The following is a 26,842-nucleotide window of genomic DNA, read 5'->3' as shown; positions in this document are numbered from 1 at the left end:
TCATTATATGAAAATTAACAGATCTAATAATTAAACTGTACCTTGGTAAGGTCAAATGGATTGTATCTGAATTTCTCGGCTTCCTCAAAGGTCATAACCTGAATTTTGAGAGTCCATGAGGGGAAATCTCCTTCCGCAATGTGGTCGTATAGGTCTCTGATAGCATAATCTGGATCATCTGTAGCAAGCTGGGCAGCTTTATCAGCCATCAGATTCTTAATGCCTTGATCACACTACCAAAAGAAATCAAAACTATCTCAAGGGGGAAAAGCAAACAGAAATTTACATTGGTTTCCTGTAACCTGATTGGATTAATTTTCAAGTTACTTTTCAGCAGTTAAAAACAATAAATCATGCATACCAATTAGAACTAAGTTTTATCTCAGTTCTTGATAAATGTACAGTGTACTGTAGTTGTGTAGCAGTCAATGTAATTGAACAATTGATAAATCTATATCCCATTGATTTTGGCCCATTTTAACTTCCAAGGGAAAAAAACATATCTGAATTAAAAAAAATGCTTTCAAGTACGCTAAAGATTTCAGATCTTAGAAACCTGTACACTAAATGAATTCGAATCTCAGAATGCCTGCACACTAAGATTTCAGATCTTAGAAACCTGTACACTAAATGAATTCGAATCTCAGAATGCTTGTTCACTAAAAGACTTCAAATCTTAGAATGCTTGTACACTAAATGACTTCAAATCTTACTTTCCAATGGAATTTGCAGTAGACAGGCCTGCCCTCTTTGTTGACGAGTTTAAATGTGTGGCTTCCGTAGCCGTTCATCCTCCTGTAGCCGTCAGGCGTGCCTCGATCTGAGAACAGGAAGGACACCTGGTGGGTAGTCTCGGGCCTCAGGGTGATGAAGTCCCAGAACATGTCAGGGTCCTGTAAAATAATTACACACACACAGGTACATACTTTGTGTTTATGAGTAACTTGATTTGATTGTGAGATACAGAAGTAAAGGGAGATCACTCTTACCTTTAGATGTGTCTGTGGGTTCCTCTTTTGTGTGTGGATAAAGCTGGGGAACTGTGAATAAAAAAAAATTATTTTTACCATTGACGTATCATTCAAAACAACTGTATCAAATCATGGACTAAAAAAACAATATAATTCAACTGAATAAAATATTGTGTTAATTCACTGACCAGCATTGGGTCTCTGATGAAGAAAATGGGCGTGTTATTTCCTACAAGGTCCCAGTTTCCTTCCTCGGAGTACATCTTTACAGCAAATCCACGAGGGTCGCGGGCAGTATCAGCGGACCCACTCTCACCACCTACACAGACCACAACATGTGCTGGAGTTACACACCAAACATACCTTAATTATTTAAGTGTATTGATTTGATAAAAAAGAAATCTTACCGACAGTTGAGAATCGAACAGCCAGAGGAGTCTTCTTTCCAACAAACTCAAAAGGTTTGGCTTTGGTGTACTTTGTTATGTCATGTGTGCACTCAAAGTACCCAAAGGCTCCTAGATAATGAAAGAAGTGTCTGTATAGTTCTATCACTGATAAAATGTAGAACTTTAACCTTAACTATGACTGTATTTAAGATTCTAGAGTGTGAGATAATTCACCTGCCCCTTTGGCGTGTACCACTCTCTCGGGAATTCTTTCACGATTGAAGTGTGCCATTTCATCAGTGAAGACAAAGTCTTGGAGGAGGACAGGTCCCCTGGGCCCCACAGTCATGGTGGCTGTCTTCAGACCAACTGGGGCCCCAGTTCCTGTTGTCAATACATCCTCCTTCTACAATGTAAGGAGATTCAACTGTCAATAGATTTATTCAGTAGCTGCGTATATGTCACTTTAAAACAGAACTATTTCAATCTTAACTCAGTTGAAAATGCTGCAACATCACTATTTACGGCTGGAGTGGAAATCAAACTCAGGACCCCTGCATTACTTGTCAGGTGTTTTAACAAATGAGCTTAACCCAGGCCGAAATCCATACAGCCCTAACTACTACACTATTACCTAGGATGAAAGGTCATTGAAAGCCATTGAGGTGCTATAGGCAAATACTGATTACAGAAGTTATATTTCCTATAAGTAAATTCAAGAATGGAGTTTTTTTTCACCAAATATACTGACACTCCTTGAATACGCCGGTTTCGAGATACGCCTGAGTTATTTCCCTTTGGAGAACTCTCGTATATAGTGAGGCACGAAACAATTTGTTTACACGCGGGAGTGGGACTAATATTCATCACTGCGTAAGTGAATTAATGTACTCAATAAATTTCTCATACACTGTTACATCACCCGAATTCGACTGATACGCAAACTAAGTAAGTTATAAGTATTTAGGGAGTAATTAAATACATAGAATTCTTATCATATCACGTTATTTCGTTGGTCATAAGTACCATATCTAAGATATTACTTGCAAATATGACATTGTTTTTATGTTTCCACTTTAGTAAAACATTTCTTTCGACAGTATTTTGTATTTCCCACATTTACATATTAAAAGAGAAGTCGCTTTTAATGCATTTCATCGTCTTCCTCGGTGACTGTAGGTCCACTCTGTCCCACTTAGTCATTCAAAGTGCCACTAAATGCACCTCCTACACAGAAGAGTTCGTATCTCGAAACTGGAGTATTACCTTGGTTACCAGCACACAGTGTTATTCTACATGTACATTCCTGCAGCTCTGCTGTCTACAGCCATTTGAACACTCCAGTGACTAGTCCGAAATATCTGACGTTTTCCTGGCTTTTTTATGATTTTGATATTTACCGTGCCAGGAAAACGGTAAATATCAAAATCATAAAAAAGCCAGGAAAACGTCAGATATTTCGGACTTATTTTATTCCAACTATCCGGTGACCTGTTGTCTATTTCGTTGAAATGATGCGTCTATAAACTTGTCATCATCAAAAGATCAAGAAAACGGCATTTACGGGCAAAAATCCTAAAGTTGGGTTTCAGATTTCTTGCCTTATTATAATTTCCGACTCAGGACTGCGTTTTCACTACTAAACAGTAAAATTTAGGTAACCCAGCTATTGATTTACTATAATTTACGAAACAGTATACACCGTTTACAGGTAGTTCTACAGTAATGTAACAACCCTTCACGTTTCATGAAATAAATCACGTAGATTAGAAAAACACCCCCAATTATAGAAATAGACCTGTCGGCACGTTTTCATCCGTCTCCATGTCGATCATAATGCATGCTACTCACCATTTGCGTCTTCTTGAATTCTTTGAGTTGGTCCGAGGCTTTGTCGCGTCCTGCCATCTTGCCAGTTGTGTAAGGGAGACTGACCAGAAATCAGATAGATATGACGAAGTCCAGGTTAGCGTCCTATTTTATGTAACTTGATTTTGTAAAGGGTCAGGGGTAAATCGAAGTTTTCTGTGTTAGGAGTCGAGAAAAGTATGACAGAATGTTAGTCAATCGGCATCTGGTGAACTCGGCATCTGGTGAACTCGGCCCGGCATATAATTCGGCACCTAGATGATTAACAATGCATCTGCTTTTACAAATGACAGCAGTAATAAAAATATTTTTAGGCCTTTATCTTCACAACTGTTATCTGTCTTCATTGTTAGACAAACCAAACACGGATCTACAAAAATGTTAGTTGCGAGGGGCATGCGAACCATTTCTGAAATTACCATCATGATTTACATTTTCATTATTCATATCAATTCAGGAAGGGAGAAAATGCAACGGACCTGACCGGGATTCGAACCCAGGCTCCTGAATATTTAACCAGGTGCTCTATCAACTGAACTAACTGGCCACCAGCGATCTACCGGCTTCTGTTACACACCTCTAAAAATACCAAGAACAAACTTCTGAACAATGTAAACCTTTGAATGGCATATTGAATGCTATAATCATAATATTGTACATGTATGCAAATTTTATGGTCGTTGCAAATACATTCTGTCATTGAGTCGAACAGTGTATAGCCACCGTTCTTTGGGTACTCGTTTGTAAACGATAGAGTGCTCACGGTTGACAAGAGATACCTATACTCTTCCTAAGCACCTAATCCTCTCGAGAATAACATTATTTCACTCATATGGAGACGTCACCATTGCCAGTGAAGGCCTGAAAATTTTTGGCTTATGCTCGGCGCTTATGGCCTTTGAGCAGGGAGGGGTCTTTAGATATCGCGCTACACCTGCTGTGACACGGGACCTCAGTGCTTGCGGTCTCATCCGAAGGAACGTCCCATTTAGTCGTCTCTTATGTTAAGCAAGGGGTACTGAGGACCTATCCTAACCCGGATCCACAAGAGAAGAATCACAGCCGTGGCATTACCTAGTCGTTAAAATAGGTAGAGACAATTCTATCGCCAAACGCTCGGCACCAGGTGTGAGAGTCAGGGGTCCTCGGAGATGACCTTAAAACGGATGTCCCGTGTCACAGTAGGTGTGGCACGACAAAGAACCCTCACTGCTCAATGGCCATAAGCGCCGAGCATAGGCCTAAATTTGAATCCCTTCAACGGTATTGGTGACGTCTCAATGTGTTACGCGAAAGAAAGGCGAATCAACGCGCATTCAGAATGTGTTATATATCGTGAGAGGAAGGCGCGTAATAATGCGAATAAAAGGTTTATTTAAACAGTGTACGTTGAATATTATGATTTTATATCGTGTTAATGTGCCTTTGTTTCGTGTTAATACGTACGCCTAAGTTCCATCGCGTTATAACGCCGTTGTTATGCATTATATTGCGTCATTTAAATCCGCATTATCAGGCCTTTTATTTGCGTTATTACGCCTTTTCTACGCGTTATTTCGCCATTTCTACGCGTTATTATGCTTTTATTTTGTGTATGTTTTTTAAGTGATCCTAATCGGCTTTCGTAAAATACCACCTTTGTTTTGTCTTTGAAATTGCCTGGACCTGTTGGTTTAGGAGTGCAATCTATCCATGGGACAATGGGAATAAAATAAATAGTTATCCTGTACAAGGGTACGTGCTTTTGGTGGTACATGTATATAGAACGGGAGGGCGGATGGTGGTAATTAAATATAACGGGTGACGTATATCGCAAAGAAAATGTGTTGACAAAACGTGATGGTATAGGGAAAATGACGATGAGTCGAGTAGCGATAATTACCTGTATGTACCCAATAGGACGAGTAAAAGTATACTGATTGATTGTATCTTGTTTAACGTCTCTCTCGAGAATTTTTCATTCATATGGAGACGTCAGGAAGACCGGTGAAGGGCTTCAAGTTTAGGCCTATGCTCGGCGCTTACGGCCAGTGAACAGTGAGGATTCTTTAGCGGGCCACACCTACTGTGACACGGGAAATCCGTTTTTAAGGTCATCTTCAAGGACGCATGACATTCACACCTGTTGCCTTGCGTTTGGCGATGGAACTGTCACTACCTGTTTTAACGACTGGGGTCTATCGCGGCCGGCGATCGAAGCCCGACTTTCCGCATTCGGGGCGAACGCTCTATCCTCTAGACCACCGTGGAGGTTATAAAAGGATACTAATCCCATTTGATGTCCCAACTGATATAACCAATACCTCTATTGTGATGCACTTTACATGTATTAAGGTGAATCATCATTGCAAACCACAATTTTAGTCCCCACACGCTCCCTTAAGTGAGGGAAAAAATCTACGAGAAGCACCCACGGGTAACCGACGATGGGGGCGAGTTGACTTTTCTCAGAAGCTTCTAGAGTTTCTCCAAAAGATCCATTTCCAGATGTACAAATACTACTCGACGGTTTAGTTGATAATGACTAGATACATGCAAGCTCCAGTTTTAGTTGATAATTACTAGATTACCTCCAGTTTTCGGCTGACATATACCCTCGTGTTGTTTCTGTTAGGGAGAACGACACACTATACCACTATCATACCATCATCATACCACTATCATACCATCATCATCCACTATCATACCATCATCATACCATCATCATCCACTATCATACCATCATCATCCACTATCATACCATCATCATACCACTATCGTTCCGCTAATTCAAAACTGACAATACTAAATTGTTCGTAGTCTATGTAGTAATGTTAAGAAATTGGGATTTTAAGTGAATCAAAATTATATCTATTAAAACATACAATTTCTTAAACCCTAAACCATTTTGTATTTTTTGGTATTTCAAAACTTCAAATCATTCTGAAAGTTTTAATTGAGTAGTGTTACACAGTTCTTGGCATACAATTGCATTTTCCAAATTTGAAATACAAAAATTTAAATATTTATGTACAGGTTATGGCGAATTAAACATACTAAAAGAAAGGTTAAAATAACAAATAGTGATCAATCTCATAACTCCTATACGCAATATAAAATAGAGAGTTGGACAAACACGGATTCCCGGATATACCAGAAGTGGGATCAGGTGCCTAGGAGAAGTAAGCATCTCTTGTCGACTGGTCACACCCTCCGTGAGCCCCGAGTCTTGATCAGGTAAACGGAGTAATCCGTAGTCGAAAACAATGTGCCAAGAATGGCCTAACAATCGGTATGAAACACGTCAGACAGCATTTACACACCCGTAGCCGGGGGGGTGGGGGGGGTGGGGTGGGGGTTGTTCGTGGGGCTCGTACGAACCCCAACCCCCCCCCCCCCCCCCCATGAAAACTACTAAGCACTATTAAAGTCGGCATTTTGTTTGAATTGTGACTATTAAAGTCGGGATTTTTTATGAAAATTCATAGTAAAAAAGGCATGATTCCAAAATTCAAATTAAGTGCCAGGAAATTGCTAGATTGCAGGATTTTGCACCAAATACCCCAGAGCTTCTGGGGGCCGCTCAAGGCCCCCAGACCCCCTGCCGTAGTGGCACCTCGCGGTGCGAGGTGATAGACTCGCGTTGCGAGTCTATGTAACCCCCCTTGAAAAATCCTACCTACGGGCCTGATTTAACCCATTGATAGGTTGTATTGATAAACTAGATCATTATAACGACCATAGACTTTTCGAAATGCTGACTTTAAACAAGACTGTTGAAATCCCTTTAACTATCACCATTTTATATCCGCAGGTTAACCTGTCACAGTGACGATGTCAAAAGCACTATTTACAATGATAAATTTTACGTTGTTTTGACAATGTTTCAGCCATTTTAAGGCGGTGTATTTTGAGTTTCCCAGATGGTTCCTAGTGGTACTCTTTATCGAGAACATTGCGTGCCAAGGGGGTTGTGATGCTCGATACCGGGCACTCCTCCACGTCACACCCGACGAACCAATTACAATATGTTAAATTATGAGATAGCAATCACGTGACACTGTTATAATTAATGTTCATTAGATTTTTTACATTTCGGTGATGTGAAATGTTATAAATAAGTTTCAAAATTTTATTTTCCAGAAGCTATATATCAACATACATGTAGTAAGAATAAACAACATAGCACGATATTCAAGATATTTGATTAAGAATAATTACTATGTTATTTAGCAACATCTAATAATCAAATCTTTAATGACATAGAATTTGCATCCATTACAAAAGATTCTAACTGTATAGACATATAATTGATATCAATACCATCACCTTACTGTACAAGAACATTGTATGTAAATAACATAACATGTAAACATGGAATAATATTCTTCTCTTCCATCTAAATATGTGCATGTTACAGACTACTCAGCAAATATTGAAAACATCACGTGGTGTAACAATTAATTTACAGTAGCAATGTTAATGTGTCAATCACTATAAAATATTCACAGACAATCATTTGCTTCCAATTTTGTGATTGGGAACTTTAACTCTCGGTCACTTTGACGCCATTCTGAAAAGAAGTCGAAATATAACAGTACAATGCAACATATAAATCATAGATTTGAAGAAAACCTAGAAATCTGACTCAGTCAGATAGAGAAAGCCTTGCTGAGAATTTGATTTCTCACATTATCACCAGTGTGAGATCAATTTACCCAAATGAGATTTATTTTTGTCTCCCACTACTGCGACATCATTTGATTGTGACGTTATACATTTTCTATGATTTGCGTTATATGTGAAGTAAAATATTTTGTAATAATTCCAATGCATGTTATTTATTACAATCGTTTTGATTGGACAAAAATAAAGCAAAATGAGAATTTACACATCAATAAATCCAAACAACACTATGTGTACATACGCGCCTGAAAACAAAAAGCATAGTGCGGGTAAACTATTAAAATTTTTGAAATTGATAATACAGGGAGTGAATTGGAATTATAAGAATCAAACATTCGTTTTGAAGAATTTATCGATGTGTAAACTCTGGACATTTTTAAAATTACTCACAAACTTAAAGTGTGAACAATGCGGGTATGCTCTTTTTTGCTATTTAATCAGATTTTGAATTGAAGTTCAAATGAGGATTTTAATAACTTAGAATTTTCTCGAAGCTCTTGAATTTATGCACTAAACTGTAAATAAGATGTGAGAAAAATAATCCTTCATTATTTACTCCTATGAGATAGGGAAATTCCAACTCTGGAACAAGATTCGTTGTCGAATACTCGGTAAAGCCTCGTCCAAGACTGCGAATCTTGTCCTCTTGGTGGAATTTCCCTATCCCACACTCGTACTAATGAAGGATTCTATTAGTCTCCTATATACTACTGCTACTGACACGGGATTCATTAATGTTTGTAACGAAAGAGGAGACTCGGTCATTAACATGTGTTCTTTTCCCAGACCTGCATTCCCATGTTCAACTGAGGTATGAACTCAGTATAGAACCAGAACATACAAACTTTACGTGTAGCTAGCTTAGTGAGAGGGTCTACTGTAACCTTGACCTTTAACTCCATGATGAACAAATCTATGTCTTTCTTTAATAATCTGGTACGTTTGTATAAAATACGAAAACTTTCAGTTGGAAAATATTCATTATATTGAGTAACAGCAATAGGTTTATGTCTTAGATCTGGATGAGCGAACCCACAACCCCCTAATCACGACCGCTCTCACCATTGAACCACAACGACCGGTTGGATTATAATCCCAAGGGTATCCGGGTTAGAATTGGTCCTCAGTACCCCCTTGTTTGTCGAAAAAAGCGACCAAATAGGGGCGGTCCTTCGGATGAGATCGCAAAAATCGAGGTCACGTGTTACAGCAGATGTGGCACGATAAAAAAATCCCTCCCTACTTATAGGCCATAAGCGCCAAAGATAGGCCTAAATTTTGCAGCCCGTCACTGGCAATGGTGACGTCTCCATATGAGTAAAAAAATTTCGAGCGGGACATTAAACGATAAATAAACAACTACTACAACGATGATTAAATAATGATTTAAGTAGATGTCTCTGTAGATATACACTATAAACACACGAATATGAAAGAAAATATTGAAGTCATTTTACCAGCACTAAATTAACTTTGGTTTTACTGCTGAGCGAGTCGAGGTGCGCCTGCAACTTTCTGCCAAATTCTGGATCCGCCTGTCCAAAGTTCTTAACAGCTCGATCTTGTATGAACTTCTGGGTGTTGATGAGATGATTCCCGATATTCTCAACCAAACGCTCTCTTTCTTCCGGTTTCAGGACCTTCAAGTATAAAATCAAATACGTGGATATTGACATTGCTAAAAGACCCTGAAATATTTCATCCCCAATCCGCGTCATGATCAACACTTTAGCTGTGAACACAAATGTAGATTTATTTCTACACTTCCAGTAACATCACATATTTGATTATGACGAGAGTAGTTCAGCCAGTTTAGACAACAACATTGAGACATTTATATTCTTTAAAAACATCAAAAATAAATCCGACTTATCAAGAACTTCAATGTGATTGAACATTTGCACTCAACATAAAAAATCAAACCATACATTCAAAGTCTTAAACCCAATATTGTTGATCTCACTCTCGATCCCAGCTATGAATAAAAAGAACAATTCTCAACCAATCACACCTTGTTCCAGAAGATGCTGACTTGGGAAAAATTGTCTTCATCCGCGGAGTTATATCGCTTACATTCCCCGGTGACGGTAAATGGGCACATCTCACAGCCCGTGGGGTCGTCTTTGGGACCGGAGAAACTGTTGGGGAAGTAGTTTGGTGCCCCTCCTGTAACGATACACAGAATGATACTCATGAAACAATCTGGTCCTCATTTGAGAATATCAGCGATAGCAATACCCTGTCATTAACGTATCTGGTACATATCCACTGAAGGAAAATCAAATGCAAGGTTGATCTACCCTCTTCGCAAACTATTAGATGGATGTAAAAACATTGAACGAAAATATACGAATGTGCCCAAACAAATAGAACTGTCACACGAGGAAATAATTATGTAAGAAGTACGTCAATTTTACGGGAACCTTTATGTCGAAACATGACCTCGCATCTAAATCATGCACACTATTTTCCAAGAGAAGTCCATTCCGCTAACATCCTGCGTTTCAGATTAACATAACCTGGTCGTCGTTGACACACAGCGCCCCCTGCTTAACCTAGCCTATCATCGTTGACATACAGCGCCCCTGCTTAACCTAGCCTATCATCGTTGACATACAGCGTCCCCTGCTTAACCTAGCCTATCGTCATTGACATACAGCGTCCCCTGCTTAACATACATTTCTAGCCTATCATCGTTGACATACAGCGCCACCTGCTTAACCTAGCCTATCGTCATTGACATACAGCGCCCCCTGCTTAACATACATTTCTAGCCTATCGTCGTTGACATACAGCGTCCCCTGCTTCACCTAGCCTATCGTCGTTGACATACAACGCCCCTTGCTTAACCTAGCCTATCGTCATTGACATACAGCGCCCCCTGCTTAACATACATTTCTAGCCTATCGTCGTTGACATACAGCGTCCCCTGCTTCACCTAGCCTATCGTCGTTGACATACAACGCCCCTTGCTTAACCTAGCCTATCATCATTGACATACAGCGCCCCCTGCTTAACATACATTTCTAGCCTATCGTCGTTGACATACAGCGTCCCCTGCTTCACCTAGCCTATCGTCGTTGACATACAACGCCCCTTGCTTAACCTAGCCTATCGTCATTGACATACAGCGCCCCCTGCTTAACATACATTTGTAGCCTATCATCGTTGGCATACAGCGTGCCTGCTTCACCTACATGTAACTGTAACCTGGTTGTTGTTGTTGTTGTTGTTGTTGTTGTTGACATACAGCGCCCTCTGCCCTACCTACCTTGGTTGTCGTTGACACATTGCGGTCCATCCCTCTGGTAGTTGCACGTTTTGGTTTTGTAGGGACAGTTGACTGGGATCTGGAGATAGTTGGCCCCCAGGCGATGGCGGTGCGTATCCGAGTAAGAGAACAGACGGCCCTGCAGACGTAAATTACAATCAGCGGGGGAATACAATGTGAGACGTTCCGCAACTGCAGAACACATTTTACAACATGACAAAAGGAATATTGAATACCGCTCTGGTGTTCCGTAAAAGTATCTCCTACGTATATAAGATAAGTTTTGGACAATGTGGACTATGCATTTAGAACAATGACAGCTTAATTTCTATCATTCCTACTCCCCATGATTTTTACTATATTCAACATAAACAATTGGAGAATCAAAATTCGTTAGGTTCATTCGAATGTATCACGGACCAAAATATTGATAGCAACATATTATCCAAGATCATTGTAATAAATCTTGATATAACCTAGCTTTATATATGTGTGGGAGTAAGTATTGTATGATAACACATACACGGTGCAATGATCGACTTCCCCCAGGCTAAAAGCCAGTTGACAAAGTTACACCCTGTCCGCCTAATTTTAGTGGACAGTATTTCCTAGGAATACTCGTACACAAAGTAAAGCTGACCAATTAGTCACCTCAAAGTGGGGTTACACAGTGCTAGTACAATTTCAAGTTACTATAACATTGTGTGTATGTTACTGCTATAAAGCTCATCCACCCTCAATTAACGCGATAAGGTACATTCGTTGCATCGATCTATTATTATACGAGTACATTGTAATTATTCACAATATCGTATTTGTTCGGAAAGGTAATTCACATATTATTAGATATATATATATATCAACAGTTCAAGGTCTTTTCCATAATATTTCCAAATTCTCAATGACGTTCTATATAACAAAGCAAATTGTAATGGCGAAAGTCTGTGGTGTACTGTCTCGCGTTGTTTTATATCAATACACGTTGACCGAGTCACAGGACTGATCTCCTTTAGTCATTTCCTTTAGAATGAAGTTAATTAGTCATTCGATGATTGACTCAAATCTGATATCCATTAACCCGACATTTATTGTTCGACCATAATCCATACGACGATGCATACCGGAGTACCTGTTTGTGACTAATGTAGGCGTAAGTCGTTTGTACTTCAAATCTTTTAATATCCCTCCCTGCTCAAAGGCCGTAAGTGCCGAGAATAGGTATAAATTTTTATAGCTCTTCACCGGCAATAATGATGTATCCATATGAGTGAAGCATTCTTCAGAGAGACGTTCAATAATACATAATCAATCAATCAATCAATCAATCCACTTGGCGGCAAATACCCGGGGGAGGGATGTGTGTGAAAACATACCTGTAACATCTTGTCAGGGCTGGCGTCCACTCCAGGAATGAAGTGAGCGGGAGAAAAGGCAATCTGTTCCACTTCAGCAAAATAGTTATTGGGGTTCTTGTTCAGCACCATTTTCCCGACCTCGATCAGGGGGTAGTCCTTCTGGGACCATACCTAAAAACATCCGGTGAACGTTAAAATTTTATCGCAAGTTAACAGTTAGTGTATGAATAACTATATTGTTACAGTAGTTTATCGCTAGTTAAAGCCAGCATGTGTATACCCAGAGAAACTCTATTATAGGTCTTTGCGAATCAAGCTAGTGTGTATTAAATCATGTAAAGAAATAATGATCGCGTTTTCGCGTATATTGCGGGATAACCTCCGAGGTCGACAAATGTTGTTTTGAAATATAAAAGCCGTGGCGTTGGCAACAACTTCTTCAGTCATTTATGAATTTGTTTTACAACGTACTAGTATATTGATTGATTCTTATGATTATAAGATTGAATGATCAGTCATCGACTTTGTTGTTGCATTAGCAAAATTCGAAGTGCAAGCGAGATGTGTGTCCATTTCCTCATAATCAGTTAATATGTATGACGGTATATCTATCGTAGAATAATGGCCGCGGCATTCCTTTGATTTTTGCAGTAAATATCCTGTTAAACGCATTTTTCGAATAAGTCAGGACATTTGCTCATATAAAGGGTTCTATTGATGATTATCACATACATGTATTTAATTCTGCTCCATGTTTTGTAAATGTCTAAATAACTATGTTAAACTTCGTTTTATTTACATCAACATGCATAATAGTAACATCGTCTCTGGACCACCAACATTATTCCATAGGAACAATTTCATATCGTGTGAGTTAAAAAAGCGTGTACCTTTGTGACATCGAATGGGTTCCACTTGTATTTCTCCGCTTGCTCAAAGGTCATGATCTGGACCTTCACAGTCCACGAGGGGAAATCCCCGTCCTCGATGTGGTTGTAAAGGTCCCGGATAGCATAATCGGGATCATCCGCGGAGAGGCGACCAGCCTCATCAGCCATAAGGTTCTTGATGCCTTGATCTGTCTGTAGCAGAAATTCACACACACATATATTTCATAGATTTTAAATATGACGTTCTCCTTAATCATCAAAGGTCCTGACCGTCATTAATGACACAGTTTATTAATATACAATTGTTTTGTATTTGTGTTTGTTTGCAGTACACTATTTATTTGCTTTCATTGTTGTTATACAAGTACTGTGGTTATTTGGTTCTATAGATTCATTAGACCTGCATGTGTAGTTCTTCTTTGATCCACATGTAATGTGAGCTCGTTTTATCAGTTCATAGAGTGATTGAGTTTGCATGCTGACCCGTAGCCTAACGATACACAATTTACACACGAAACTTAAATATTGTATTTCATGGCATAAAAGGATAATTAAATGCTGCGGGAGTATTGACACTAAAAGTGTCCTCTTCGTTTATCTGAAAAATTGTGTGAAACTGAAAATTGTGAACCTTGAAGTGGAATTTGCAGTAGACGGGCTTGTCCTCTTTGTTGATGAGTTTGAATGTGTGGCTTCCGTAGCCGTTCATCCTCCTGTAGCCATCAGGCGTGCCTCGATCTGAGAACAGGAAGGACACCTGGTGGGTAGTCTCGGGTCTCAAGCTGATGAAATCCCAGAACATGTCGGGGTCCTGTGGAAAAAAAACATTAACAAGTTAGAGATGGGGGAAGGCAATTCAACGTGCCCTTGTCAATGTTTACCCCTTCCCATCTACATTCATCGTTTCATACGGTTGTCTCCAACACCATATTCTCATCAGAGAGAGAGAGAGAGAGAGAGAGAGAGAGAGAGAGCTAAGAAAGTTCTGTCAACGCGCTTTGAATAAACTTCTTGTAAAACTTTAAATAATGAAACAACAGATTCTAGTTTTCATAAGATATAAATTGGAGGTCTCTTAAATAAACCACAAGCCTTTTTCTTATTTTCTTAAACTTTTGACGATATCGTCAATGAATACGCACATAATTCCATACAAAAGTAAAAAAAAATAAATTCCAGATGTCGAGAGTGCAGAAGAAGAACAGATGAAGAACAGGTTATATTTGATTTGGTAAGGATTTTAGTTGTCATTGGTCAGACACAATCGCGACTCCAGTCCTGTACACGTGATCCAACAACAGCAATAAAGCACAATTCAGACGGGTCAAACAAGCACACTAATTAGCTGCCTGTAATATCACAAGCAGAATTTCGTTTCAGTTCCATATCGTTTACTTTACATTTTGGATACATTGCTTACACAAAGCAGTATACTAGTTTGATTTCATTAGCGTGCTTGCAGTATTGTATGAGTTGCATTTTGTTCATCCTCCATTTCTATTGCTCATTCATGTGGAGCAAGAACTATATTCCAAGCGTTAACAGAGGTGTGTACGTGGAGATAATTGTGTAACGCGTCCTCTGGTGAGCGAATGCCCTGTAAACTTCAATCATTTCCACTCTCTTATAACCACACCTCTTCACTTTCTTCAACTAAATCTAAACTATCTCAGCGCCACGTCTCTGCTATCTCAGCGCCACGCCTCCATTATCTCAGCTCCACATCTTAACTCCATTTCTCCACTAACACAAATGAATTGGAATGTACGGTAAGGTGCGTGAAGCTTGGATAAATTTTCTTGAGATCACCGAGCGAACTACACCCATCCGGGCCAGTTTTGTTTCGAGAATCATTTGTTCGTCAAATGGCTGTATTTGGTAGGAATTTTGGCCTGTCCATAAATGACTGCCGAATTAAAATTAGGTGAAATTAATAAAAAGAATATGATCGTAATGTGAGATGTATTACGGCACTGACTATATCACCGTCGAGTTACACCGGAAAACAGATGTTCCTGATCATCTACGATTAATTTCCGGTTTAATCAAAGTCCATACAGGGTTTTCTTTTCTATTTCCTACCCCTACATTTCAAACGCTCCCCTCCCCTATTTTCACCTCGAGCTTCCTATAACTTTTCTAAAGGTGGTATTCTATGTCAGTGGTTGTGGACTCACAAAATATAGAATAAGATGACCTTTTACAAAAAGTAACTTCACAGCAAACGTTACAAAATGTTTAACTGGCTGCTCTCACCTTTAAGTGAGTACGTGGGTTCCTCTTCTGTGTGTGGATGAAGCTAGGAAACTGAAAATGAAGTACACATGTTTAAATGTAGGGACAAAAAATATAAGTTTTCTGATGCGTTTTGTCTTCAAGAGCTCGTTTCTGCATTCATGTCACGTGATAATTACCAGGATGGGGTCCCGGATGAAGAAGATGGGCGTGTTGTTGCCCACCAGATCCCAGTTACCATCTTCTGTGTAGAATTTCACTGCGAAACCGCGTGGATCACGGGCAGTGTCTGCCGAACCACTCTCTCCACCTACAACACGTGGGATATATATTAAGTCCTTATACTGAAAGAGATGTTACAACACGTGGGATATATATTAAGTCCTTATACTGAAAGAGATGTTACAACACGTGGGATATATATTAAGTCCTTATACTGAAAGAGATGTAGATGTTTCCAAAAAAGGGAGTTTAAATTGTTTAATGTAGTTTTACAACTGCGGTGTATATAACGCGTTTGGTGCAAAAATATAACTACATGCGTATTAAGAAATTCTTGATCAGTGCAATTACATTTTTTTTAAAAGCTTCTCACCTAAAATTCACCGTTTCGGCTTGCAAGCGGGGAACACACTTACATGTAAAACTAGAACTTAGGCGTGATTAAGATAAAACAAGACATTTTCTATAATGCATTTTATTTATCGAACGACAAAACGAGCTCAGTATTTTATCATGCGGAGTCAACATTTTATCAAAGTGAACGACATTTTGTATAACAAATCAGTCCAGAACGAATTGGTTGCGATTTATTTACCTGATAAAAGGTCAACAACACTCCTGCATGCACTAGTCAAGGCCCCTATCTATCATCTGACAATACTCCACAACATGATATTATTACAAGTTAATTTGGAACATTGACCTTAATCGAAAGTCGGCTATCAATTTTACAGCGGATTGTTAGACAGATCAATAAGTAAAAAGAAATTGAAAAAAAACCCACCAACAACATATACTGTACAGCTATTGCCAGTCGGGGGGGTGGGGGGGGGGGGGCACGATTCGCTTGTCTCATGGAGCAGTTTTGAATATTAAAATATAAATCTGGAATAAGCTATACGGTTAATACCAGTCAAAAGCTGGACTAAATAGTCTTATGTAACGAAGATTCAAATGATGGCAGGATGGGCAGTGTCCGAGACTATCAATGTACATTGAACATGTATAACATGGCATGAGGTAAAAAGCGGAGTGGAGTGGAACGGCGTGGAGTGGAGTGAAATCTGTATTTAGTAGTCTCAGTTTGAATATTAATGTTAGTTTAAGGAGAATATTAATCTGGAATACGCTATAGTCAATACCAGTCAAACGCTAGGGGTATGGAATATCTATCTTCATTATCACCCAAAGTGTTTGAAAACGTATCCTTAAAAGTGTTTTTGATATCCACATACATGTGAACAGTTCATGGAGGTGAACTTTGAAATTAGAGTATGAGAACATGAAAAGAATGTTACTCTCACTACAAGGGGATGAAATGTAAATTGGTACGTGTAACTCGTCATGCTTATTGTATTTAGAAGACCGTTAGGGAAGGTACTACGACAGTTTACTGGATTATATTACTAATTTGTTGCATGTTGCAATGACAAATCTTTTATCACTTTGAAGCTGTTAAATAAATAAAAAAATCCCCCAACTTAGTTTTATGCTAAGCAGTCCTTATGATATATATACGTACAGGTGTGTACAGAATTTTCTCATCCTGACTCTTTGGGAGAACTTCAAAATCTTTCGTATTAATTCGCCATTTTGCATTTACTACTTGTGTAAATCTTTCTAGAAACAGTACCCTATACTTAGTACATTGGTAAATGTTGAATCCTGTCTTGGCCACTGTCCATCCTGCCCTCGTTTTGACATAATTTTAATAACTATCTAGTTCATACATCTAGCTTTTGACTGGTATTGGCTGTCTAGTTTATTCCAAAGTAATATTCTCCTTAAAGTTATATTCAAACTGAGACTATTAAATACAGATACTCAGCTTTTTACCCTAAGCTGATTTGAAGCGTAGCTCAACACTTTTGGAGCGATGGCGGTTGACAGGCACTTACCGACGGTAGAGAAACGGATAGCGACTGGGGTCCTTTTGCCGATGGATTCAAATGGTTTGGCCTTGGTGTATTGGGTGATGTCGTGGGTACACTCAAAATAACCGAAGGCTCCTGTAAACACGAAGATATTTATAAATATCAAACATAAATCTTACACGACAGAATTTATCATGTTTAAAATAAAGTATTCGTCTCCTCCCCCCCTCCCCTTATAATACGTGCTGGTGTTAACTATTTAATCCATTGCCAGTGGCGGATTGAAAGAGGGCGCAGTCGGCGCGCGCTCCACTAACATTTTCAAATTTAAGGTAAATCGTGATATCTTATTTAGAAAAATGTACTAAGCGATAAAAGAAGCAATAATTTCTTCCATTCCCGGAGATATAAGTGATAACATCTTTTGATTTCTTGAATTTATTGGGAGAACTTAATTTTTTCCAAAAACCCTAAAAATTTGGGTCATTTTATTAATTTCATCTTATAGAAAATGATAGAAAATAGTACAAATGACTAAATAGGAGAGATATTTCAAGCTCTACAAAATCTGTAAAACCCAGGAGCCCAAGGCCCCCAGACCCCCTGCCTCATAAAGTGCCCCCCCCCCCCCCCCCCCGTAACCGCAATTCATGGATCCGCCCCTGATTGCCCAGCACAGACATGCATGATACCGGGATTTTTTAGCATCAACATTTCAATTATTCATGCAGTACACTTAGAATCTTAATTTAAACATATCTTATTGAGAAATTCAACATGTAGGCCCTCTCCCTAATACACAGGTCAATTACAAAGGTATGATATAAAGGTATAAAAAGGATTTTTTGAAGATTTAACAATATTGTAATGCGATTTACATGAAAATAGTTAATAAGAGTTTTGTTGAAAACAGGCAACGAAATTAAGGGGAAATACTCGTTAAATGCAAGTTAAAAATTGACATAGCGAGTGAAATATCACAAGTGATCGCAGCTTTTTGCGAGTGAAAAAAACCTCATGTTTTTTCCGGATTTCCTTGGTTTATTGGCTGTACTTTGAAGTTTACAATAATTTTGTCGTGTGCATAGAAATGCTTTACAGAATGAATATACAAGTATTGAAAAAGTAAATGTTGATCGATTAAATAACTAAGGCCAAGGTCATCTCAGTCAGTGATGTCGAAGATGGCCTACTTCATACACACTTTGGGCGTCTCAGAGACGTCTGATTTAGATAGCAAGCATGTTGATCTCGTCCGTGTTTACATGAAACAACACATTAAAGTGTTAGTGTCATGCTTCACGCAGTGTCCTTTTGTAGTCTATAGTGAAATACTTAGAGTTCGCGGTTTTTTTTTCAACTAGAATTTTTTTTAGATGAAATTTCCAAAAGTTTTGAACATATAGTTTGAATTGACGCAAACAGTCTTCAAGATTTCAAACCACATGATGTTGTAGATAGGTGGTAGATCTCTGGACAGTGAGTTCGCCGCACAAGTGTACCCTACGACCCTCATCATGCACCAATGATACATGTATGTTGTCTGATAATTCATTAAAATTCTCAATATTATTTTTATTATTGCACTTTAAAGAAGATTTTAAAAGATTTTCCCTATATTTTGATATAGATACATGCTTGTTTTCTTAAATTCCTGTAAAACAGCAATCGATTGCAAAATGCTAGTAAAAGCTCAATTTTGCTAGTTGGAAAATAATCCACAAGCTAAAATTTGCTAGTAGTGAAAAAAGTTAATTTCGATCTCTGTGAAAGTTAATAAGAGTTTTGTTAGCATCTTGACCTGCGCCCTTGGCGTGGACGACCCGTTCAGGGATTCGCTCTCTGTCGAAGTGCGCCATCTCATCGTTGAAGACAAAGTCCTGTATGAGAACTGGCCCATTAGGTCCTACTGTCATTGTGGCCGTCTTTAACCCAATCGGCGCCCCCGTTCCCGTAGTGCATCGCTCCGGAGTCTGGCAAACAGAAACAGGAAGTGACGATGTAAGAAATCACTGTCAAGTTTGTTTGAGTATGTGGCGTGATTAACGTGACGATTTGCATTACGACTTCGTCGTTATGCATAAATTATGACGTTTTCTATTGTAGTGAATCATCCTTGCATACCCAGAAAACTAGACAGTGCATGGTTTCTTCAATTTATCTTTGAAATAAAAATGAATAAAATCGACATATCAAACTTGAAATACTGCCTAATAGAAATTGAAGCCCATGTTAATTTCCTTAATTCCCGCCAATTGACCTTTTATGTTGCATGAACTCAGAAATATACATCCAGTTGTAAATTGTGGGGAATCAACACGTTTTAAAGAGTTTCAAAGTGGAAATGAAATATTAGTTATTACTTCAACCGTAACAAGTATCTATTGAGCTACGATATATGTCCTCCAGAAGAATTTATTCTGTAATTTGGTATTTATGTATACAGTTATAATTTTTTGAAGAATTATTATATGTCCTTTTCTATGTATTTATTGTTCTTTATTCTAGCTTGTTTTTATTGTTTTACACGTGAAGCGCTTTAGGGTAATTGCCTTAATTAGATAAAGCGCTATATAAATGTACAATAATAAATAATAATAGATTATTAAAAAAGAGTGCGTTGTTTGAGTTCTGTGCGGCTTTTCTTACAATAGCCCGGTACATACATACACATACACACACACACACACACACACACACATATACATTTGGGTTATAATTACCTTCTGTGATGTTTTAAACTCATTTAGCTGTTCTGTGGCCTTATCTCTGGTTGCCATGGTGATTTGATTCCACTTTCAATTCAAAAAGAGCCTGAAACGACGTACATGTACACCCAATGTAATATATAGACCAATTCTGACAGACAAGTACAGGGAACCACCAATCCTGTGTAAGACTGGGTCGGTTCATGGTTGGTACGTGTTCTGATAAGCTGAACATGTACATGTAATTCTATGTCAAATTACTTTTTTCAAGGCCAGTATGAAATTACTGTATCCATTGTCTCTCTTATGTAATACTGAGATGTCAATCTATATTGTTATTCATTGCATGTTGAAGTTCTTTTAATTTCTTTCTCCATAGAAAACATATCCATGCTAAATAACAAAACATATCTATTTCACAATGCTGGGCGCAACCCTGAAATCACGCGAGACGAGACAGTTGTGTAATGCATGGCATATTTAGTATGTTAAGATATGACCATTGAATTCAGTATTTGTTTCTCTAGATGTTGGGGTAGTGTAGTGGTTAAAACACTCGCTTCCAACCGCTAGGACCGGAATTCGATGCCCGTGATCGGCAGTGGTTGTATGTGAGAGGATAAAGTGGTCACCCACTCGGACACGTGGGTTTCGTCCACTCTGCTTTCCTCCAAAAAAATGACCACTTCGCGCAAATATTCCAATCGACGAGAAGGATTAATTTAAGTTGTAGAACTTATTTGTTAATCGTGGTAAAGTAACACCGTATATATATTGATGATACGGAAAAATGACTGATTCAACCTTCCAGGTTGACGGAAGTGTCATGGAATCATTTTCAAATTGCATAGCCATCAGCTAATTAAACGCGGCATAAAAGTGTTATGTGCAATTAACATTTCTGATCTCGATTCACTGTCTTCATCAATCTATACATTCTCCTGGTACGAGTTCGCACTGTTAGAATTTCAATCCAGTTATCCCATAACATCATAATAGACTTTTATTTTTATCATTGTATTAGAAGAAATCATTAAAGAAATATATCTGACCGCTGAAAAGTGGAATTTAATGTTCGGCTTTAATTTTATGATTTGATATTAATGTCTATTGATGTTATTTGAGTTTTAGCCTATTAGGAGTTCTGTTTAACGATAAATGATCCTTTAATCTGATTTTGAAATTTATAAAATAGCAACTTAACAAAAATATAAACTCAATGGGGGCGGGCGGTGACTGATCGTGCCTGTTTTCAGGTATCAACTCAATAAAAAGCACTCGTCGAAATGAGCGAGAATGGTAACGTAAACAATATTACGGAAAGTTTTTCATTATTGTTCTGTAAGTGGACACCCACCCCACTCGCTAAATATTGATTTGATAAAGGAGTGAAAATCTACACGTGTTATACCCTACTACAAGACCAAGCGCTTTATATTGCGACGCAGAATGTGCACAACCAATGGACATGTACAATGTAGCAATATTGGGGAAAGAGTAGAGAAGTACTTAGCTGCGGAACTGTGGCTTTCTGAGAAAATGTTTGGACAGATCAGAGAGCTACAGATCCACCCCTTATAAAAAACCTTCGATTTTCGGCGCACACAAAAAAGCACACGGTTGAGGTCTGATATCGTTGTATTCTTGTATTGCCGTCTCAAAAGTTTAATACGAAAAAATCCCAACATGTTGTCCTAATATGTGTCCAACTATACCTTCAAATATTCATTAAAGCCCCATACGACCTGAAAACTCACAGATTCAAATGAGTTTGTTCGTTGACGTAGCCATGTGAACTAGTTCTGTAGTGGTTGTCGACTATATCGAAAAAAGCAATGTTCACTGGACCAGTCGCGGTAGCTTAGTGGTAGAGCGTTCGCTTCTTAACCGGGAGATCGTAATTAAGTTCGATTCCCGTTCGTGCCATGACCGCGTCAAACCTAAGACGTTAACATGAGTAGTGGTTGCTCCTTCGCCAAACGCTCAGCATTTAGAAGTGAGAATCACGAGTCTTTCGGATATGACTTTTTTTTAAAAACGCAGGTCCCATACAACAGGCGTTGTAACGTTAAAGAATCGTCGATGCTGCAGCCATGAGCGCTAAGCATAGGTTTAAATTTGTGGTACTTCACTTACACCTGGTGACGTTTCAATATGAGTGAAAAAATCTCGATGGGGCGTAAAACAAACGAAACAACAAACAATCCTCTGTACATAACCCCATCTTGTACTAAGATTTAGAATAATATCTATTACGTAAATACAACAATTCGGTACCAGGAGTCTCCCATTCATATATTATGAAGGAATCGTTAATGTACATCGTTTCTACAGACACAAAGCATTCCTCCTACGGTCGTGGTAATTTGGTGTGTGAGATCAATTCAAGACACATTCATTCAGGAATCTCTCAGGAGCCTCTTTCGGAGATGGATTGCCCAACACAGACACTTCGAAATTCAATCCCATCACCCCCCAGCGATGATCCTCCAATCAGAAACTTTGTCTGATGATCTAGATTTGATAAGATGGAAACCATTTTGGGAAGATAAGCCTCTCATTTACGTATTTGCCATTTCCAGCAAAAATGCAATGAATACACAAGTAGCGGCTGATTGATCAGGTATAAATCTAAACAAAAAACAAAATAAGTCCTAATTCTTATGCAACTTTCTGAGTTCATGGAGGATGCCATTATCGTCTGCAGATTTGCAGAAATGCACGTTTTATTCGTAATCTCATCTTCTTTTCATTTACTTGATTTCTTTTCTATAGAAAACATCTTAAAATTTTATTTCATATTTACATACATTGTACGTAAATTTCCACTTGATTAATCTGTAATTTCGTCATCATTGACGCAACATACATTAAATAGACATTTCCCTTTACGTAAATGAATTGAAAGTGTTAATATGAACTTATCTTTATTTACCAAAGTTTCATCAGTCATAAACTTAAGCTAATTTAATGCACATTCGTATTTATTTATCGACGAAAGCAAACGCCTTCTATCTTGACATCAAACCGATAATTTCAAAATACAAAATACAGATTGAAGTGAATGTCCAAGCTCGCTGATTATGCTTCAGTTGTTTTATTTCTTATACCATCAACATAGACAGTATATATTTACATTTGCTGAATCTTTTTTCTTATATTTCTTTTGAAATTGACATTTCTTCATCATAATTTATTGCAAACTTGTTCGATACGGTTTTTAGTACCACCTGGCCTCGTAATCATTACCAAATATGGAGTGTGGTCAGGGTCAAAGGGTGTATTAGCTGTTCCATTAATGTAAGGTCAACGATATGATATTTTGATATAGTCAATATTTTAAGAATTGCATCAAAATATAAATATGAACAATTAAATGTCTTTTTTTTTTTTTGCTGTTGTTTCATCGGGTGATAAAGGTAGCTTGCATTGCATGGGGAAAATGCATAACACGCTGGTCAACGCGGATTATGATTTTTTTTTCCTGCAGTGCTTGCAACATGTACCTTCATCCAAAAAAGGCACATTTTTGTTTAAATAAGTACAGAGAATTGCTCTTATGAAACAATACGATTTCCGTTTCAAAATATTCGGTTGTGTTTTCTTGAAGTGAGCTTGCATGCTTTGTGCAAATTTTCAAAATTTAAAAGTAAAGCTGACGTATGCATCTGATGCGGGTTTCAGCAAATAGGTTTCACATGCATGCTGTGCCCCTATATATTGCCATGCACCGTGGTAATGAACACATTGCATAGAATATATTGTATGATTGTAAAGCATTCATCACGTCAGTGGAGACTCTATATTAATTATTGGTTATCTTGACCTATCTATTTTCACTTTCCTCTCTCATTTGTGACGTCACGCGTGGGGTTGGACAAATAACGGCTTATGATACATCTTGTAAATACGTTTGTAGTCGATGACGGAATAAGCCCGTGGAAACGGTCTTTAAATTTTCAGCAGCTGATTCCCCCAATCAGTAGAGCCGGCTCAGATGGTGGAAGGTGGATATAAATATTTATAAGTCTGTAACAAGTGAACAGCATCCGAACAATTTGCATAAACCAACAGTGTCATTATTTTACGGACCATCTGCACCCGCACGTATTTAATGTACCTCATCTGAAGATGGAAAAGAATTGAGATTGAAATTTCTTTTAAACTGAGAGTCGAATTTTTTCTCTCGAAAGAATTTTCATTCTCTAAATACTAAGATAGTGTGACTTCTGAAAGGCTTAATCAGTTTAGATTTTGGATAAACAGGTGAATCTACGTCAGCAAAGCTGGGGAACTGCATAGAAGCCTATAAAATTGCCATGCGCAATTCGGCCATTTGTGGACCGGATCTTGATAATCCGGAAGAAAAAAGAGACATGGGAAAAGCGGAACAGTTCCGACAAAAAAGAAGATGCCGAAGCATCCGGGCGCCGACGGAGGCGGAAATCGCTAATCTAGAGGTAGGAATCAGAAATCTCTAATCTAGAGGTAGGAATCAGAAATTGCTAATCTAGAGGTAGGAATCAGAAATTGCTAATCTAGAGGTATAGGAATCAGAAATTGCTAATCTAGAGGTAGGAATCAGAAATCGCTAATCTAGAGGTAGGGATCAGAAATAGTGCTCTCTCTCTCTCTCTCTCTCTCTCTCTCTCTCTCTCTCTCTCTCTCTCTCTCTCTCTCTCCGTACAGAACTAAATATATCGGAACCCAAGAAATCCAATACTATCGAAAAATACGTTTGACATTTTGTAAAGAAACGGAACTTATTCGGAAATGTAGGTCTGATTGTTCCGAATATGATCTAATACAAAGGTGACTATTAAGTTCTAATTTGGACCTGTAATTTGTCTCCGTGTATTACACTGTTTAGAATTGCCCACTGTAGCAAATTCAAAGGTTTATCCTCTGTGCGATAAACCTTATTTCATGCAAACTCCTACCACATCCGTATGATGTACTGTACATGAGATGTTGATTGTCCTCGCTGTTTGTAGTACCTATATAACGTTTATATTATCTATAACATGTTTACTGCTGGGCACTTTAAAACATTCTCATTGTAATGGCGACGAGAATTAATCAAATATACTATCAATTTATCACGAATCAACAAATGATACAATCATTTTGACGTGGAAATGCATTTTCTAAGGTGTAGATAAAAATAATTTTAGTAATTACACGATGACAAAGACCTCTCACCTACAACGGCAAAATGATTATCTATTACTATCTATTAACGAAGTTACGAGTAAGTACTCAACATGTAGTGCAATTTCGAATTTCTTTAAAATCCTGACTGAAATAGATATTAACAACTTTTGTGCACAGATAGGCGCAAACACAAATCACGGGAAAATGAACATTGTGGGTATCTTTTGAACAAGTTAAATTCCATTGAATGGAAAACAACTTTACAGGCTTAGTTTGCTGCATGAATACACGGAGCTAATTTTGTAAGCATACTTGTTCAAAAATGGAAGAAGAAAAAACCGCATGTATGCAAATCGACGAATATTGACAGTCGATGCATTTCAGAAGACGCTAGATCTTTCATGACATCTTATATATATGAGGAATAATATGAACCATAATTCATCCACTAGACAATGCAGGATTTTATTTGACAACAAAATGACTGATCGTTTCCAAAATGTTTATTATATATTTCTAACTCTTTCTATTCCTCACATCCGAGTATTACAGTTGCATTTACTGTAGTATGCGCTCTTTATATAAAGCAGTTTCCGTCGTTGCATCAAATCCCTGATTTTTAACATAAGACTTTTCCTTTGGCAAACACCCGACATTTAAAGTTAATGGATTTTTCGGATGTGTCCTTCAAAACGGAGGTCCCATGTCACGGTCACTTCTCTCTCTCTCTCTCTCTCTCTCTCTCTCTCTCTCTCTCTCTCTCTGTGGCAATAATTTCTCCGGAAATGTGTGGATTCCCTGTCTATCTCATCCCAATTTCAATTTATGTATTTCATTATACTGGTAGAGGGCCAATTTCTAAAGCTTACAAAAAAGCGTGAAACGATTACGTAAATCAAAATTGGGATGAAATAGGCAGGAAATCCACACATTTCAGAGAAATTATTGCAACCAAAATCAATCAGAAAGGTGGGATAGTAAAGGTAGTAGTGTCCATACTTCAGGTGCGTTTTGTCGCGGTAGGCGTTGGTTCAAACATGTACGATGAAAAAACCTCACTGCTTTGGCCCTGACCGCCGTGCATAGGTGTTTCTAAGGTGTGGCGCTGATGACGTCCCTGTGTAAGTGCATCATGCGGACATCCTTAATATTATTCCTTTAAGACGGTGGTCATGACGAAAAATCGAAAAAGATATTTTTCAATTATCACACCCCCCCCCCACACACAAATCTTATACA

At 38.3% G+C, this 26,842-nt stretch overlaps 3 protein-coding genes across 3 annotated transcripts in view; 1 reads left to right on the top strand and 2 right to left on the bottom strand.

Annotated features, from left to right (window-relative positions):
* Positions 1 to 3,436, bottom strand: part of LOC125674405 (catalase-like) — a 9,972-nt gene extending 6,536 nt beyond the window's left edge. The window contains exons 1-7 of the mRNA XM_048911553.2: positions 3,212 to 3,436; positions 1,595 to 1,766; positions 1,379 to 1,489; positions 1,160 to 1,290; positions 990 to 1,040; positions 714 to 893; positions 42 to 233 (exon numbers count right to left, since the gene is read on the bottom strand). Of these exons, the coding sequence (XP_048767510.2) occupies positions 42 to 233; positions 714 to 893; positions 990 to 1,040; positions 1,160 to 1,290; positions 1,379 to 1,489; positions 1,595 to 1,766; positions 3,212 to 3,268 (894 nt within the window). The 5' untranslated portion in view covers positions 3,269 to 3,436. The remainder of the gene's footprint in view (positions 1 to 41; positions 234 to 713; positions 894 to 989; positions 1,041 to 1,159; positions 1,291 to 1,378; positions 1,490 to 1,594; positions 1,767 to 3,211) is intronic.
* Positions 3,437 to 7,326: 3,890 nt separating this feature from the next.
* LOC125673004 (catalase-like) overlaps positions 7,327 to 26,842 on the bottom strand; it is a 21,064-nt gene continuing 1,548 nt past the window's right edge. Inside the window, exons 2-13 of the mRNA XM_048909235.2 lie at positions 20,465 to 20,555; positions 19,543 to 19,714; positions 17,766 to 17,876; positions 15,825 to 15,955; positions 15,667 to 15,717; positions 14,042 to 14,221; positions 13,411 to 13,602; positions 12,539 to 12,691; positions 11,166 to 11,304; positions 9,906 to 10,060; positions 9,352 to 9,534; positions 7,327 to 7,781 (exon numbers count right to left, since the gene is read on the bottom strand). Of these exons, the coding sequence (XP_048765192.1) occupies positions 7,755 to 7,781; positions 9,352 to 9,534; positions 9,906 to 10,060; positions 11,166 to 11,304; positions 12,539 to 12,691; positions 13,411 to 13,602; positions 14,042 to 14,221; positions 15,667 to 15,717; positions 15,825 to 15,955; positions 17,766 to 17,876; positions 19,543 to 19,714; positions 20,465 to 20,521 (1,551 nt within the window). The 5' untranslated portion in view covers positions 20,522 to 20,555 and the 3' untranslated portion in view covers positions 7,327 to 7,754. The remainder of the gene's footprint in view (positions 7,782 to 9,351; positions 9,535 to 9,905; positions 10,061 to 11,165; positions 11,305 to 12,538; positions 12,692 to 13,410; positions 13,603 to 14,041; positions 14,222 to 15,666; positions 15,718 to 15,824; positions 15,956 to 17,765; positions 17,877 to 19,542; positions 19,715 to 20,464; positions 20,556 to 26,842) is intronic.
* LOC125673005 (tryptophan 5-hydroxylase 1-like) overlaps positions 20,551 to 26,842 on the top strand; it is a 23,922-nt gene continuing 17,630 nt past the window's right edge. Inside the window, exon 1 of the mRNA XM_048909236.2 lies at positions 20,551 to 24,909. Within this exon, the coding sequence (XP_048765193.1) occupies positions 24,769 to 24,909 (141 nt within the window). The 5' untranslated portion in view covers positions 20,551 to 24,768. The remainder of the gene's footprint in view (positions 24,910 to 26,842) is intronic.

This window comes from Ostrea edulis, chromosome 3, assembly GCF_947568905.1.
Source record: "Ostrea edulis chromosome 3, xbOstEdul1.1, whole genome shotgun sequence".
NCBI lineage: Eukaryota > Metazoa > Mollusca > Bivalvia > Ostreida > Ostreidae > Ostrea > Ostrea edulis.
This window is presented reverse-complemented; position numbering and strand designations above follow the sequence as displayed.